This window comes from Eulemur rufifrons, chromosome 9, assembly GCF_041146395.1.
Source record: "Eulemur rufifrons isolate Redbay chromosome 9, OSU_ERuf_1, whole genome shotgun sequence".
Lineage (NCBI taxonomy): Eukaryota > Metazoa > Chordata > Mammalia > Primates > Lemuridae > Eulemur > Eulemur rufifrons.
The window spans coordinates 45454147-45471701 of NC_090991.1; the positions used below are offsets into that span (position 1 = coordinate 45454147).

Consider the following 17555-nt stretch of genomic DNA (forward strand, 5'->3'; position numbering starts at 1 on the left):
CATAATATGTAAAATTCATTTTGAAAAGTAGTGTGAACCTGAAGGAATATGTTGAGTAGTATACTGAAGGGATGCTTCTGGGGCCTATTCATTTTATTTCCATTATTGATGAAGTAATTGGGAAGGTACTTGTTATGCTTGTATGGTGTTAGAGCAAGTATTGTTGTTTTAAAAAGATAAACATAGTCTTGTAGAATTAGAAAAATCATCCTATGGAAATCATGATAATATTCTAGATGGACAGTTTAGTTTCTTCAAATGTGGGAAAGACTATACATAAATTTTGTAGAGAAAGATGATTTAATTGTTAGTTAGCATTATAGATAGAGTCATTCAATGTAGTTTGAAATGCAAGAGCCAGAAGATAATCAAACAAACCCCAGTGACATTACCTAATGTACTTAGGTAGTGCTCACCTAACTAATCTACTGATAAAGAGGTATAAAGAGAATGTAACCTTACTGAGGGCAGGGACTTTGCCTGTCTTACTTACTGCTGTGTATCTACATCCTGTAATAGTACCAGATTCAGTAAATATTCATTAAATGAATAAATGGCTAAAACAACCATGATCTTAGTTTTATGGGAGTAAGCTTTTTTTTTTTTAAGACTTGGCTAATTTAGAAGTCAATTTCATTTTTACTACTATGGTTCACGATACATTTGTTTTCTTTATTCTTATAGGCTATTTATTTTCTTCAGGCTCCTTAGTGATACGAAAGTGTTATAAAGTTAGTCAGAGGCTTTCTTAACAATGACCTATTCTTTTAGAACCACATGGTCAAAGAGCTGGAGGCCCGTGTGCAGCAGCTGACTGGAGAAGCAGAGAACAGTAATTTACAGAGGCAGAAATTAATACAAGAAAAATCAGAACTTGAAAGATGTTACCAGATAACATGTAGTGAATTACAAGAGGTAAAGGCAAGGTAATGTCTGAAATCAGATGTCTATCAGGCGTAGCTAGGAAGTGCTGATATTAACTCTATATATAAATTATCAGCCAAAATTACCTTGTACATTTAACCTTGAGAAGTTTCTAACCTAAATACCACTGTTTGTTTATTTTTTAAAAGTCCCTTGTAACATAAGTATAATGCTTAGAAGCAGCTGATAAAAATGTTGATACTTATTTGATATACTGAATGATAATATATTTGGATTTAGTTGATTTATGGGGGATGGACACGCTTGAAGCTCTGACTCGGGGAGATGGGGGGCATGGGCAATATATATAGCCTAAATTTTTGTACCCCCATAATAAGCTAAAATAAAAACAAAAATAAACCTACGATAATACCAAAAAAAAGAAAATTCCATTTTAGAGATTGGTTCTAAATATATTGGAAGTCTATTTTATTCTCTTATTGCCAATAGGCGCAACGCACTGCATAAAGAGAAAGATCATCTTGTAAATGATTATGAGCAAAACATGAAACTATTACAAACCAAATATGATGCTGATATAAACCTTCTAAAACAAGAACATGCTCTTTCGGCTTCTAAGGTATTGTGTGTGCTGGTGGATACATTCACCCAAAGTAGTTATTTACTTTACTTGCTTATAAGTCATGGATAGCGATGTAGAGATTATTTGACATTTGAAATTAGTCTGTCCTTCACTTTATCCTTAAAATAACAGAAATTTTAAGAATTTTTATTGACATTTAAAATGTTAAAAATGCCAAATGTCTAACAGATAGTACAACATAAATATTTAATAAACTGAATTCTGCTATAAGTTAGCCCTTTTAACTACCAAAGTTTTTAAAGAAGGAAACACATAAATCCCAAGAAGAAATGCTTAGTTGTGTTAATAATACATTTTTCAGAGTAACTATATACATTATTATTACTATTACTTTGAAATCTTGGGTTCTTCTTTAGTTTTATAATTAAAATTTGAAAAGACTTCTGTAAACCTATTATTTTTATATCAGTGTTACATTTCATAACATTAAATACTATACAGCATTTGATTTTTATTTTTACTTTAAAGGATTTTTATACTGTCTTTTAAAAACATTTTCTACTCAGATTTATAGATAATTTTAATTCTGATTGAACTTTATGGGGAAAAAAGTTATATTTTTTTCAACTAGAAGTTATAAGATTGTACAAAAATCAATATTCTACTTTTTATGCTTCTTCTTAAAATCCTTGTAGACATCTGGTATGATTGAAGAATTAGAACAGAACATCTGTCAATTAAAACAGCAGTTACAGGAATCAGAACTTCAAAGAAAGCAACAACTAAGGGTGAGTCTTGTATTTCTACACAGAACAATGGCCAAACACACCTTTCCTTTTCTTGATTTATATGTATACATGAGAGTCAATTAAAAAAGAAAACTCTAAGAAATGCAAGTAGCCTTTTCTGGTTACTTTCTGGTTGTATAATTTTTCATTTGAAATTTTTTTTTTAACAAAGGTAGATGCTAACAAGATATAGAGAATAAAGGACAATAATTTTAATTTGAATGATCTCTTTTTTGAGATTAGTTTCAAAAATAAACCTATTTAAATATATTATTATTTTAGAATAATTTCCTCTTTTTAAATTATCTACAAATAATATCTCTCTCTCTCCCTTACCTTTTAGATCTTGCCTTTTCTCTCATAGTCAAAAAGTATCAAAAGTACCAAGGACTGGTATAACTTCCAATCTATCATTTCCATATTGACTCAGTTGGTCATTTTAAAAGTAATATCCTAATCCAAAGGGTCAGAAAGGGTTTCTAGCACTGTAAAGTAGGTACTTTAGGGAACAGTAACATCTTTAGATAACTACTAGGGTTTTATGCCCTATAATACAAAGCTACTTCTGTTTCTAATTGTGGCTTGGAAAATGGGGCAGGTAGGGCTCTCTTAATGATATGCAAAACTCTGAAGTAAAGTTTGACACCAAGTAGATTCATTGATTTCATTTGATTACTAATTTTATTTTCAGTAGCAATTTTAGGTATAATAAAAATAAATATTTATCATTCACAGGATCAAGAAAATAAGTCTCAAATGGAGAAAAGTAATTTAAAACGCACCTATGATAAAAAGGTAATATGTTTCGTTGGAAGCTATGAAACATTTAAAGTAGCAAGTGAGGCATTAATGACCCTTAAAGAATAATTTGTTTCTAAGTTAACTTTAGCTAACCAGTGATTAAATTTTGTTGCTTAATTTTCTATGTTTATAAACAACTTCTTCAGTTCAATTATTAATTATATCAACATTAAAACACTACTTGCATGTTATATTTAATTAGTGAAGAATATAGTCGGCTCTCCATATCTGTGGGTTCTGCATCCATGAATTCAATCAATGGGATTGAAAATATTCAGAAAGAAAAATTCCACAAAGTTCCAAAAAGAAAAACTTGAATTTGCCACACAAGTACTACTTTGAATCCATACAAATGAAGTGATGTATAGGCATTGTATTAGGTGTTATAAGTAATTTAGGGATGATTTGAAATATGGGAGGATGCGTGTAGGTTACATGCAAATACGGTGCCATTTTATATCAGGGACTTGAGTATCCTCAGATGTTGGTATCCTCAGGGGTCCTGGAACCAATCCCTTACGGATATGGTGAGATGATTGTATTATTATCTTAGCTTTTTGTAATAATACTCTGAAATTATATTCTCTTTCTACCAGTTTATGATACAATCAATATCATAAACTACCAGTTTATGAAACAATCAGTATCATAAAAAGTGTATGCTTTTCTCATTTGTGCAATGAGAACTTTAAATATTTAACCAAAGAACATAGAACAATGAAAAATTGAGAACTATTCAACAATGCTTAATAATTGTTTCTTGTTTATAATACTGAGTATTTCTACTGCCATATGTTGGTATCCCTGTTATCAGGAAGAACTGGGGGCTTATTGGCACATTTAATACTATAGGCAGTAAAGTACAGAGTTCTATAGATTTGTAACTATGAAACTTCAGTTTTGAAATTGTTGTTTGCTATAAGAAAGTGAAAGACTAATTGAAATAGCAAAGATGTTGCTGCTTCTATAATTATTTGCTATTCTAATATTTAGCAAATTAATCCATTTGTAACATATACATATAATGGAAAATGAGAAAAAGGTTAACCTTTCAACTAATTACAATACATTAAAATTAAACAAAGTTTATATCGCAAAATTCTTAAAAAATATTTTGTAATATCACATCTTATTATCCATGTAGACACTCAGCAGATATCCATTAAATGCTTACATTGGGCAAGGTATCATATTAGGTACTGAGGTGGAGTTGAGGATGAATTACAGATAAACTCTGCTTTCCAAGGGCTTAATGTATGGGAAGAAGAATGTTTCTATCATTTAGAAAAGTGAGTATTTCTACTGACATGTATTGACTTATATGTGCTCTTTATAATACATTTTCTTATTGCTATAGTTTTAATCCAGCTCAGTTCAAGATCTTAAGCATATTTCATGTCTATAAAATGATATCTGAACAGGAAGAGGAAATATTGCTTTTACTGAAGTAAAGAATATATTTTCAGTGTCTACTGCTGAGCCACACAGCTTCATAAATATCTTACTTACCGAAAGAAGAACATATATTATCATAAGCCTTGCTCCCCACTGTATAAGGCATATGGATCCTCTGGGTGTACTTGTTAGTCCATTGTTCATTCTTTGGGCAGATCACTGGCTTCCTGCCTATTAAGGAACACCCTCCTGGCCTCCTGCTTTGTTACACTGTGGTCAACTCTCTTCCTGAGAGATGGTATATGTGTATCTGTGAGACAGACGGGCTAGTGGCAAGGGGAAGGGCGCACACTTACTAATTGTGAAAAAATGTATTCCTATCTCAAACTTCTTTAAGTTCAACTGAAGGTGTTAGATATAGAGATAGACCTAGAAAGAAAATCTTTCTCCTACCATTGTCTTTTGTGGGTATTTCGCCACTAAGTAAATTAAGGTTTTTGCTGTCAGTCCCTCTCCCTGATGAACATACACAAGAAAGGGAATATTAGAGCTCAATTCATCTTTACCTAGTAACCTTCTGACCATTCCTATTATATTTCATTTCAGGGAGCAGACCTAAATCCTTTTTATTACGCATCATAACTACAGCTATTCCCTTTCCGTGAGGTATCAATTGTCCTAGCTTTTTAATAAAGTAACTAAAGAGTGTTGTTTTCAATGTGAATAATACGACTTGCTTAAAATAATAGCAATCTTTAAAAGAAAAATGACCATATTTATTCATATTGCATATAGTCTAACTTTATTTATAGTGGAGGAAAATGTTGCTCAGCATATCACTTTTTGTTTTACAATTAATTCCATAATCTCCCCATTTTAAATTGACATCTGTTCTTCTTTCTTTATTAAACCTGCTGTGATCTCAAGCCTTGAAGATTTGATGTCTTGTTCCCCCCTTCGGGAATATCTTTTTTGACTGCTCAAAGAGCTGACATAAATCTTACATAGCCCTAGACTGTGTAACTGGATAGTTAAATGGGATGTATAGGGCTTTTGTTTGTTAGACAGTGTTACAGGTGTGCACATTCAATAACTTTTGGAATAAAACTTAGTTCTGAATATCTGTTCAGAAGGAGGAAATGCCATCTGAATGACATTATTTTCTCGTGCCTATAAGAAAGCAGCAGGATGGGAGCATACCATTCTAACTTGTCTTTGAGGTAAAAGAAACAGCATCAGATGCTGCCCCTAATTTAAGCACACACATATTATCTAATGGTCTTTATTGCTCTCTAGTGGCTATTGCCTGCTCTTAAGATCTTTGAACATCAAACAAATAATAAGTAGTAAAAACTAAATGTCATTGTTTGATGAAGTGTCCTAATCTGTTAAATCAGGAAATGGTTAGGCTAAATGATTTTACTAGCAAGGAAACACCTGTCTCCTACAAATAACCTATTGCTTGTTTTCTAAACAGGCACCAGACAGTAAAAGATGGTGCTGTTTACTTAGAGAAGTTCACAAGACAGATGTTAAGCATGTATAGTCTAAAATGTGCTGAATTAAGATATCTACTTAAAATCATTCTTATGTAAATATTTAACAAATGAGATATAAAGTCTAATGGAGTTCAAAACCATTAAAATAAAGTTTTTCCAATGCTTAGCATTTATGTACAATTCTTTTAATTATGTTTAAGATAATTTAAAATGTCCACAGCTTTATATATATTGGGTAGTATTTTTCAACTCGTACTAACATGATTTTTATTATTTATTTTTTTATTTCAGCTTATTATGGGGGTACAAATGTTTAGGTTACATATATTGCCTTTTCCCCACCTGAGTCAGAGCTTCAAGTGTGTCTGTCCCCCCGACGGTGCACACCACACCCATTAGCTGTGAACAACAACAAAAAAATCAAACAAAAAAAATACTCAAGAATGAAAAGGGAATAGTGTGGAATGCCAAAATTAACTAAAATAAAGATGAATTTAAACATTTATTGTAACCAGAGAAGACCCCCTTTAGCAAAAGCAATCTTAAACAACAAAAACAAAATGGGAGGTATTAATTTGCCAGACTTCAAACTTTACTACAAGGCTGTGGTTCTTAAAACAGCCTGGTACTGGCACAAGTGCAGGGCCACAGACCAGTGGAACAGAACAGAAAATCCAAATATAAAACCATCCTCATATAGCCATCTAATCTTTGACAAAGCAGACAAAAACATATTCTGGGGAAAAGATTCCTTATTTAATAAATGGTGCTGGGAAAACTGGATATCCACATGTAGAAGACTAAAACAGGACACACAGCTCTCACCCCTCACAAAAATCAAATCACAGTGGTTAACAGACTTAAACCTTAGGTCAGAAACTATTAGAATTCTAGAAGAAAACCTAGGAAAGACTCTTACAGACATTGGCCTAGGCAAAGAATTTATGAGGAAGACCCCTAAGGCAATCACAGCAGCAACAAAAATAAATAAATGGTACCTGATCAAATTCAAAAGCTTCTGCACAGCCAAAGAAACAGTCACGAGAGTAAATAGACAACCTACAGAATGGGAAAAAATTTTCGCATACTACACATCAGATAAAGGACTGATAACAAGAATCTATTTAGAACTCAGGAAAATCAGTAAGAAAAAATCGAACAGCCCTATCAAAAAGTGGGCAAAGGACATGAATAGAAATTTTTCAAAAGAAGATATAAAAATGGCTAACAAACATATGAAAAAGTGTTCAACATCTCTAATCATCAGGGAAATGCAAATCAAAACCACAATGAGATATCACTTAACTCCAGTGAGAACGGCCTTTATCAAAAAGTCCCAAAACTATACATGTTGGCGTGGGTGTGGAGAGATAGGTACACTCATACACTGCTGGTGGGACTGTAAACTAGTGCAGCCCCTGTGGAAAGCAATGTGGAGATACCTTAAACAGATTCAAGTAGACCTACCATTCGATCCAGCAATCCCATTATTGGGCATCTACCCAGAAGAACAAAAGTCATTCTATAAAAAAGACACCTGCACCCGAATGTTTATAGCAGCACAATTCACAATTGCAAAGGTCTGGAAACAACCCAAATGCCCATCAATTCATGAATGGATTAGCAAAATGTGGTATATGTATACCATGGAATATTACTCAGCTATTAGAAATAATGGCGATATGGCATCTCTTTGGTTCTCCTGGAGAGAGCTGGAACACATTCTATTAAGTGAAGTATCCCAAGAACGGAAAAATAAGCACCACATGTACTCACCAGCAAACTGGTTTCCCTGAGTGCACATTTGGGATTAACACCAATTGGGTATCGGACAGAGGTCGGGGCGGGGTGGAAGGGATGAGTGTATACCTACTTCATGAGTGCGATGTGCACTGCCTGGGGAAGGGACACACTTGACGTTCTGACTGGGGGGGATGGGGTGGGGGGAGGGGAGGAGTGCACACCTACATGATGAGTGTGATGTGCACTGTCTAGGGAATGGACACAATTGAAGCTCAGACTCGGGGGGATGGGGAGGCGTGGGCAATGTATATAGCCTGATCTTTTGTACCCCCTTAATGAGCTGAAAAACAAAAAATAATAAATAAATAAATAAATAAATAAATATTTATTGTATATGCAATACACACAATGCAAGTATTAGAAGAGATTCTTGAAAGAGAAGGTATGTAAAGTTCAAAAAAATTTAAAGCAACCATCTGGTTCAACATCCCCAGGTTATATAAAAGAAAACTAAAATGACTAGGAGAGGGAGAAGTAACATGTGCTGAGCTATCATTTTAAAAGATAGGACATAGAATGTAATTTTTCACTTGCTGAATATTAGAAAGCTATAGGTCAAAAATAATTGTGAAATCTTTATAGCATCATTGATGAAATTAAAAAGTGTCTTATCCAAGGATGCTACAAGAAAAAAAATACAGGCTAATATCCCTGATGGACATAGATGCAAAAATCCTCAACAAAATTCTAGCAAATCAAATTAAATAGCATGTTAAAAGGATCGGATTCTATGACCAAGTGGGTTTATTCTTGGCATGCAAGGATTGCTCAAGATAGGCAAATCAATAAATGTGATACACCACATTAACAGAATGAAGGGGAAAAATCATATAATCATCTAATAGATGCAGAAAAAGCATTTGACAAAATTCAATATCCTTTCATGATAAGAACTCTAAACTAGATATAGAGGAAATTTACTTCTACATAATAAAGGCCATATATCACAAACCCAAAGCTAATATTAATATCATATTCAATGGAGAAAAACTGAACATTTTTCCTGTAAGATCAGAAACAAGACAAGAATGTCTACTGTTACCACATTTAGTCAACACAGTTCTGTGAGTCCTAGCCAGAGAAATAATAAAAGGCATCCAAATTAGAAAGGAAGAAGTAAGTTTGTCTCAGTTTTAAGATGACATGATCTTACATGTAGAAAACCCTAAAGATTCCACCAAAAAAACTGTTAGAAGTAATAAATGAATTCATGAAAATTGCAGGATACAAAATTAACATTCAGAAATCAGTTGTGTGTTTATACACGAATAATGAACTATCCAAAAAAATTATTCATAAGAAAAATCCCATTTACAATGTCCTATAAAATAATTAGGAATACATTTAACCAAGGAGGTGAAAGATCTATATATTGAAAACTATAAAACATTGATGAAAGAAATTGAAGAAGATACAAATAAATGGAAAGATATCCCAAGTTCATAGAGTAGAAGAATTAATATTAAAATGTTCATGCTACCCAAAGTGATTTTGATAGGGATTCAATGAAATCCCTATCAAAATTTCAGTGGCTTTTTTCACAGAATTTGATAAAACTATCCTGAAACTCTGATGGAACCGCAAAAAACCTCAAATAGGCCAAACAATCTTGAGAAAGAAGAACAAAGCTGGAGGCTTCGTACTTTCTGTTTTCAAAATATACTACACAGCTAATGTAATCAAAAAAGTATGGTACAGACATGAAAACAGACATATAGACCAATTGAACAGAATAACCAAGAAGTAAATCCGGGCATTTATGGTCAATTCATCTTCTGAAAAGTTGCCAAGATCACATAATGGGGAAAGGCCAGTGTCTTCAATAAGTGGTTTGGGGAAACTGACTATCCACATGTGAAAGAGTGAAATTGAACCCTTATTTAATCCCATGTACAAAAATCAACTAAAAATAGACTAATGACTTAAATTTAAAATCTAAAATTGTGAAACTACTAGAAAACGTAGGGGGAAAGCTTCTTAACATTGATTTTGGCAAAAATTTCTTGAATATAACAATAAAGGATAGGCAAAAATAGACAAATGGGATTACATCAAACTAAAAAGTTTTTGCACAGCAAATTAAATAATAGAGTGAACAGGCAACCTACATAATGGGAGAAAATATTTGCAAACCATACATTTGATAAAGATTTAGTATTCAAAATATATAAGGAACTCAGACAACTCAATAGCAAAAACCTCCCCTCCAAAACCAAAACAAACAAACAAAAAAACCCAAATAATCTGATGATTAAAAGATGGGCCAAGGACCTGAATAGACATTTCTCCAAAGAAGACATAGAAATGGCTAACAAGTATATGAAAAATGATCAACATTACTAATCATCAGGGAAAGGCAAATGAAAACTACACTGAGATACCATCCCACATCTGTTAGAATGGCTTTTATAAAAAACAAAACAAAACACAAAAACTGAAAGGATGACAAGTGTTGGCCAGGATGTAGAGAAAGGGGAACTCTTGTATTCTGTTGGTGGGAATATAAATTGGTACAGTCATTATGGCAAACAGCATGGAGGTTCCTCAAAAAACTAAAAATAGAACTACCGTGTGATCCAGCAATTCCCATTCTGGATATATATATATCCAAAGGAAATGAAATCAGTATGTCAAAGAGATATTAATATCTACACTCCCATATTCATTGTAGCACTGTTCACAGTAGCCAAGATATGGGATCAACCTAAATGTTCATGTACGGATGAATGGATAAAGAAAATGTGGTATATATACAGTGGAATACTATTCAGCCTTTAAAAAGATGAAAATTCTTCATTTGTGATAAAATGGATGAACCTGGAGGACAAAATACTGCATGATCTCTCACTTATATGTGGAATCTAAAAAGAAAAAATCAAATTCATAGAAGTAGATAATAGAATAGTGGTTACCAGGGGATGGCAGGGTGGGGTGTGGGGAATGGTAGATGTTGGTTAAAGGGTACAAAGTTTTAGTTTAGATGGGAATAAGTTCTGGAGATTTATTGTACAGCATGGCGATTATAATTAATAATAATGTACAGTATACTTGAAAATTGCTAGAGAGTAGACTTTAAATGTTCTCATTACAAAAATGATAAGTATATATGATAGCTATGTTAATTAGCTTTATTTAATCTTCCCATAATGTATACATATATCAAAAGTTCACATTGTATACCATATGTATACATATATATTTTTAAATTTTTTTATGTCAGCATATTACAGGGGTATAAATGTTTAGGTTACATATATTGCCTTTGCCCCACCCGAGTCAAAGCTTCAAGCATGTCCATCTCCCAGACGGTGCACATCACACTCATTAGATGTGTATATACCCATCCCTTTCTCCCCTCTCCCATTCTTCCTGACACTCGATGAATGTTATTACTATATGTGCACTTAAGTGTTGATCAGTTAATACTAATTTGATGGGGAATGCATGTGGTGCTTGTTTTTCCATTCTTGTGACACTTCACTTAGAACACCATATGTATATACAGTTTGTCATTTGTTAAAAGAAATTTAATAAACACCATGTTGTACACATTAAATATTTACAATTCTTATTTGCCATTTATATGTACAAAAAAACTGGAAAAAAACAATTTGCTATTTCTATCTATTAATCTATCAGAACATGGAGAAGTTTGGAACAAGAAAAGCCAGGAAGCAGGAAAAAATGGCATACATAATAATATTTTGGTGATAGCAATAAATCCAATAATTTCTGCTATTAAAAGAAAAAAATGTATAAATTTGGGCCAAATCCAACTATGTGATGTTTGCAAGAGACTTAAATTAATTAACAAAGAAAGATTAAAGCAAAAGGATAGGTAAATATGTATAAGTAAACAACAATGGAAAATAACATTTGAGATATTAGTTTCTCCCTTTAACTTTCTTCCCAACTGTCCTTCCCCCACCTTCTACTTGAATAGATTTACTTTTTTCTGTGTGTTTTTTATAAATTGGCATTTGATTTTTATTTCAAGAAAGGATTTTACTAATATTAAAACATGTTTCCAAAATCTTTAGATTAGGTCATATCTGAGTTTTATTTGGGGGTTTTAATTTTTGATTCTATACATTGAAAAGACTAGATTTGTGTTGGAATGGTGCTTTTGTTGCTTTAGTTATGTTTGTACTCCAATTTAACATGTTTACTATGTGCCAAGCACTGTAATACAGGTTAGGGAGCCAAGATATGTAAGATAATAATTTAAGTCTTGAACCTGGTAAAATTTTGAACAGACTTTTCTTTTTTTCCCCATATAAAGTAAAATAAATGTAGTGGCAAAAATTTGCAGGGCAAGTTGCTCTTTCTCTTCCTGAGAAGAAAAATAGTCCTCATGAGATATTTTAAATTTACCCTTTAAAATATGGAGGAGAGCTCCTGTTTCCTAATTCTTGTGCATATTCTTCTCTGCTTTTGTTTTTTCTCATTTTAGAGGTTACCATCATAGCAGCCAATAGGAGCTGTTTTGATACTATCATGGAAAATTTCCTCTCTACCTTCACTTCTTTTAGTTTATAAGAGGACATTGATTTTATTAATTTATTTATTTTACTAGAACACCAAGGAGAACAATACAAGAAAATTATAAAAAGAAAAGGTCAAAGAACATAGGTTTTGAGTTGAATAGGTCCCCATCCAAACTGATATAACTAACTAACTACAGGTATTTTTGGCTAGCACTGTTTGAGTGTTTGATATGGTTTGTCATAGTGTGTGTATATTTTGTTGTTTTGTCATTCTTGTTCTTGTGATTCCTCTCTCATCTCCACTGTCCACCAGTTTAGTTTCACTTTCAGCCTCACCTTGGTTGCCAGTGGGTCTGTAGCAGGTATTCTCACTCCACTAAGTAACTCTAGCTTTCTTACCTACAAGCTAAGGTGCTGCATCCTCAATTGCCATGTATGTGGAACCATCACTGTTATTTTACTCCTTCCTTTTCATCTGGCTGTACCAAAGTTTCCTTTTCATATTTTAAAATCCTTGTAATGTCCACACTGGATATGCTTATCTGCATTTGCATATGAAGGGCTTTCTGTGGAGACAAATTTTCATTTAGCCCTTGTAATTGATTTACTCAAAAGATGCCACACGGTGTGGGGATTTCCTCCCAAACTCAACAAATGGTTCTACAAATTATTCCTAGCAGTGAAAAGAATAATTTCATACAAACCTTATGTGTCTGGGGAATATAGACACATCATTTATTTTATTCTCTGAATCTCATGATATTCTTTTCCTTTGGCTAAAATGTAATTTAAAAAAATCAAAAGTGATTGTTCGTTTTTCATTTTCTTACATATGAATTTATTTTAAAACAATCCACATGCAGGTAGGTTCAAGCAATTAACTTTGAACAGAAAATTGGTATTGGAAGTATAGTATGATTGGCCAAGGTTCTATCTTGACATGTCTAAATCTAATTTTATGTGACAAATGGATTTGAGATAATTGTTTCATTACTTGTATTTCTCTTTTGAGTAAACTTTGCTGTTTTCCAATAAATTTTACATGTCCTTGTCGTGGTAGGTTCATGACTTGCAGAGTGAACTTGATAAAGAAAAAGAAGATGCTCAAAAGAAAATTCATAAATTTGAGGAAGCTTTGAAGTGAGTAAAATTATAATATATTTAATTAAAAAATACTCTTATACTAAACTGTAAGCCAAATTAAGTAACTAGAACCTAAACATCATATTTTCATAAGAAGCTTGCTATGGGTTGGTTTGTGTCAGTTTTCTATCACAAATCTCTTTTCAGAATTTTATTACTAGCCAGTAATTTTTTTTTAAAACAAGAAAAATCAGTTCAGCTATTTCTAGTGATAGGAATGCCCCTTGACATTGCTAATACAAACTAATCATACATTTTGTTAAGAAGATGTAAGTGTCTTATGAATTCTGGAAAGTCCATTAGTTTCCTTTTTAATCATTACCTTGAATTTTCTCACAATTACTTTCTAATCCTGAAACAAATAATATGTTTAGCTGACTTTTTGCAAATTTATATAATGTATAAAATGTAAGTTGGGTGTAGTGGCACATTCCTATAGTCCCAGCTACTCGGGAGGCTGAGGTGACAGGATTGTTTGAATCCAGGAGTTCCAGTTCAGCTTAGGCAACATAATGATACCCCATCTCAAAAAAAAAAAAAAAAAACAGTAAATATGTAAGATATTTGATTATATAAATATTCAGAAATATCTATTAAGGTTGTTCTTGCCAGTATTTCACCACTGTAAATATATGTACTATAAGGAAACGTGAAATAGTGGCTAATTGTGTTCTTACAGTTTTTTAATTTTTTTTTAAAGGTAAGTAATAGGGTGCCATGGTTTAAAATATTAAAGACTTTTAAAAAGAACATACAAGGAAAAACCTCCCCTTTCATAGAAACCCTCTAGCTACACATTTTCTCTTCTTGGAAGAAGCAATGTTACCAGTTCCTTGTGTATTCTTTCTTTTTTTTTTTTTTTTTTTTTTTGAGACAGAGTCTCACTCTGTTGCCCAGGCTAGAGTGAGTGCCGTGGCATCAGCCTAGCTCACAGCAACCTCAAACTCCTGAGCTCAAGCGATCCTCCTGTCTCAGCCTCCCGAGTAGCTGGGACTACAGGCATGCACCACCATGCCCGGCTAATATTTTTTTATATATATTTTTAGCTGTCCATATCATTTCTTTCTATTTTTAGTAGAGATGGGGTCTCGCTCTTGCTCAGGCTGGTCTCGAACTCCTGAGCTCAAACGATCCGCCCACCTCGGCCTCCCAGAGTGCTAGGATTACAGGCGCGAGCCACCGCGCCCGGCCGTGTATTCTTTCATTTGCAAGCATAAATAGTCTTCCACCATCATCTTCCCCTCATACTCTACATGTATTCTGTCCTTACTTTTTTCTTTTCACTTAATATATCTTGAAGATGTTTCATATAAGGACATGAGCTTCCTCATTCTATTTTATATTTTATGTATTTGGTAGACTATAATTTTTTTTAACCAGCTTCTTTTGAAAAACACATGATGAAAATTCTTTCATTTGTCTTCTATACATATATATCTTGATTTTTACATGCAGATTTGTGATCTATTTAAAATGTATCCAGTGTAGGTTGTAAGGTATGGATCTGGCTTTTTTGTTAGTTTTTGGCTTTTGTCAAATGGCTATCCACTATCCAATTACCTCAGCATCGTTGATTTGATAAGCTAGTGTCTTGCTCACTAGAGTTTCTGTTTACAGTACTTTTATCATTGGTATTATTTCAAGACTTTCTATTCTGATCCAGAGATCTGCATATGCTTTCACCAGGGCCATATTCTTTTAATGACTGCAGTTTAAAAATGTTTATTGTCTAGTAGGATTTCTTATCCAGCCACTGTGTTCTTTTTAAGAATCTTCCTTTTTTTTTGGCTTATTTACATTTTTTCATTTGAACTTTGGAATTAACTTGTCTTGATAAAAAACTGATTAGGCATTAATATTTCTGTACATGTATATTTCAACAAAGGAAGAATTGACATCTTTTAATGTTGAATCTTTTCAGAACATGATATACCTTCCCATTTGTTCAGGTCTTCTTTTGTGCCATTCTACAGCTATATACTTTTTTGAAACAGATATAATTCATAATAAATTTATGATAGTTAAATATCATAAATTGATTCTTTTATTGTATATGAATACTATATTGTATAGTATATAGAATATGTGCTAGTATTTGGGTTACTTATTAGGGTATGTGATATGAAAATAAAAATATATAGAAAGTTGTACATTCTAGGTTTGAAGTTTCATACAGAATTTGAGATATGAATTTTAAAATCTGTATTTGTGGGTATACTATGTACTTTTACATGAATAATGTAAACTCTTGAGGGCATCACTTATTTATACTTCTGTAGCCATTCAATGTTTATGTGATTTTAATCAAATTCATTTACTCATTCACCCCACCATATATTTTGTTCTAGGAACTTTGTTGTTGCTGAGTTCACATATACAGAATGAAAATCAGTGTTTTTTCCTTCTGGAGGCAAGCCTAATAGAATGTCCCTAAAACTACCCAACTTTTCCTTTCAGAGAAAAGAAATCTTAGGGATTTATAAAAAAAGTCTTATTTTCATCATGGAATTTCTATGCACAACTCTTTAGGGTGTTAATTTTTTGTGGTGCTAATTCCAGACAGCTCTATCAGTTTGAAATGCTTTTAAGATTATATCATTTAAATAATGGGTGAATATAGGAAAAGTAAATAATTTAGCAATTACTCTTGGAGTTCATTTCAGCATATAAATAGTTCCTGTGTTTATAATATATTGATATAGTGAAATTATTTTAAGAAATGATAAGTAAAATATCTTTATTTCTAAAACAGACTTAAATGACTTTGCAATATAAATACCTATTAACATGTAATTAAAATTAAAATATAACAAATATGTAGAAAAAGGTAGATATTATTGTACCAGAAATAAAACTATTTCTGTATTTAAATTTGCTTTGACCTGAATGAACTTTTGCAGGTGGTTTGAGTTTAGTGTGAGTTAAGAGCGTGGACTCTGGACCCAGCTGTCATGGTCCAAATTCTAGTTCAAATTACCATGTGACCTTAGTAACTTCCATGTGATTCAGTTTTTACATCTGTAAAATGAGGATAGTAATAAGATCTTCCTCCTGAGATTGTTGTGTGACTTAGAAGAGTTAATATAAAGCATTTAGGACAATGTCTGCTATATATGTGTATTATTATTATTCTTATAAGGGCTATATTATATGTATGTATTAGCCCTTATTATTTCATTTCTTATCACCTCATAAAAGGATATAAACAAGTTCTTCAGAAGTAGTAATCTTTTCCTGGCACCAGTTTATTTTCTTTTTCTTTTTTAAAAAACAGCTTTATTAAGGTATAAGTATCACACCATAAAATTAACTTGTTTTAAGTGTACAATTCAATGAATTTTAGTAAATTTACAGAGTTGTGCAACCATCACTGTAATTTAATTTTAGAACATTTCTGTCACTCCAAAAAGATCTCTCATGGAACCAAATTTTAGAAGAAAGTGATGATTTTTTTTTTGATTAAAAGAAATAACTAATAAGGAACAAGATCTTCAATAGTTGTTTAGCAGAAAATGCAAACTGACTATTTTTTATTTTGACCCTCAATAAAAGCTGAAGTCATAATATTATGTTGCACTTTCACATATAATAAAGACCTAATATGTTGCTTCCTGGTTATTTAACTTTCTGTTGTTTTAACTTTGATACAAGGATACATTTAGAAATTAGATTCTCTCTCTCTCTCTCTCTCTCTGTGTTTAGTGCTTGTATATGAATGTATTGAAAGGAACATAGAAAAATATATGTATACTATAGTGTTTGAAATGAAAGGAGGGATAATGTTCATGTTTTGTATATAGTTTTAATCATTTCCAATAATAGTATTTGTGTGTTATTTTTGTACCGTAAGAAAATAGTAAAGACAAATGAAACCAATAGGGTTTTAGAAGGAAGAATTATAAAACATTAATAGTGTTGTATGCTCACTCTAGTCAATAAACATATGGGATTAAAAAAAATTCTCTACAATTTTGCATATATTCTTAAATAAAAGTGTCTGAGGATTCCTCAGGGTCCTGAAACACTTTCCACTTTTCCCAAATCACTTAGCTAGCAAGGGGTGGAACAGGGTATAAACCCATACAGTTTCTGAAAATAGCTGATCTATTTTGGGTTTTTGACAGAAAAAGCCTTCTGTGTATTTCATATAATAAATGGATAGGTGTCAGGG

General features: G+C 32.3%; 1 protein-coding gene across 4 annotated transcripts in view; it reads left to right on the forward strand.

The window, feature by feature from the left end:
• CEP112 (centrosomal protein 112) overlaps nt 1–17555 on the forward strand; it is a 376462-nt gene that overhangs the window by 81585 nt on the left and 277322 nt on the right. For all 4 annotated transcript variants that reach the window (XM_069481637.1, XM_069481639.1, XM_069481638.1 and 1 more), the window contains 5 exons: nt 772–926; nt 1375–1504; nt 2164–2256; nt 2992–3051; nt 13302–13381. In XM_069481637.1, the coding sequence (XP_069337738.1) occupies nt 772–926; nt 1375–1504; nt 2164–2256; nt 2992–3051; nt 13302–13381 (518 nt within the window). The remainder of the gene's footprint in view (nt 1–771; nt 927–1374; nt 1505–2163; nt 2257–2991; nt 3052–13301; nt 13382–17555) is intronic.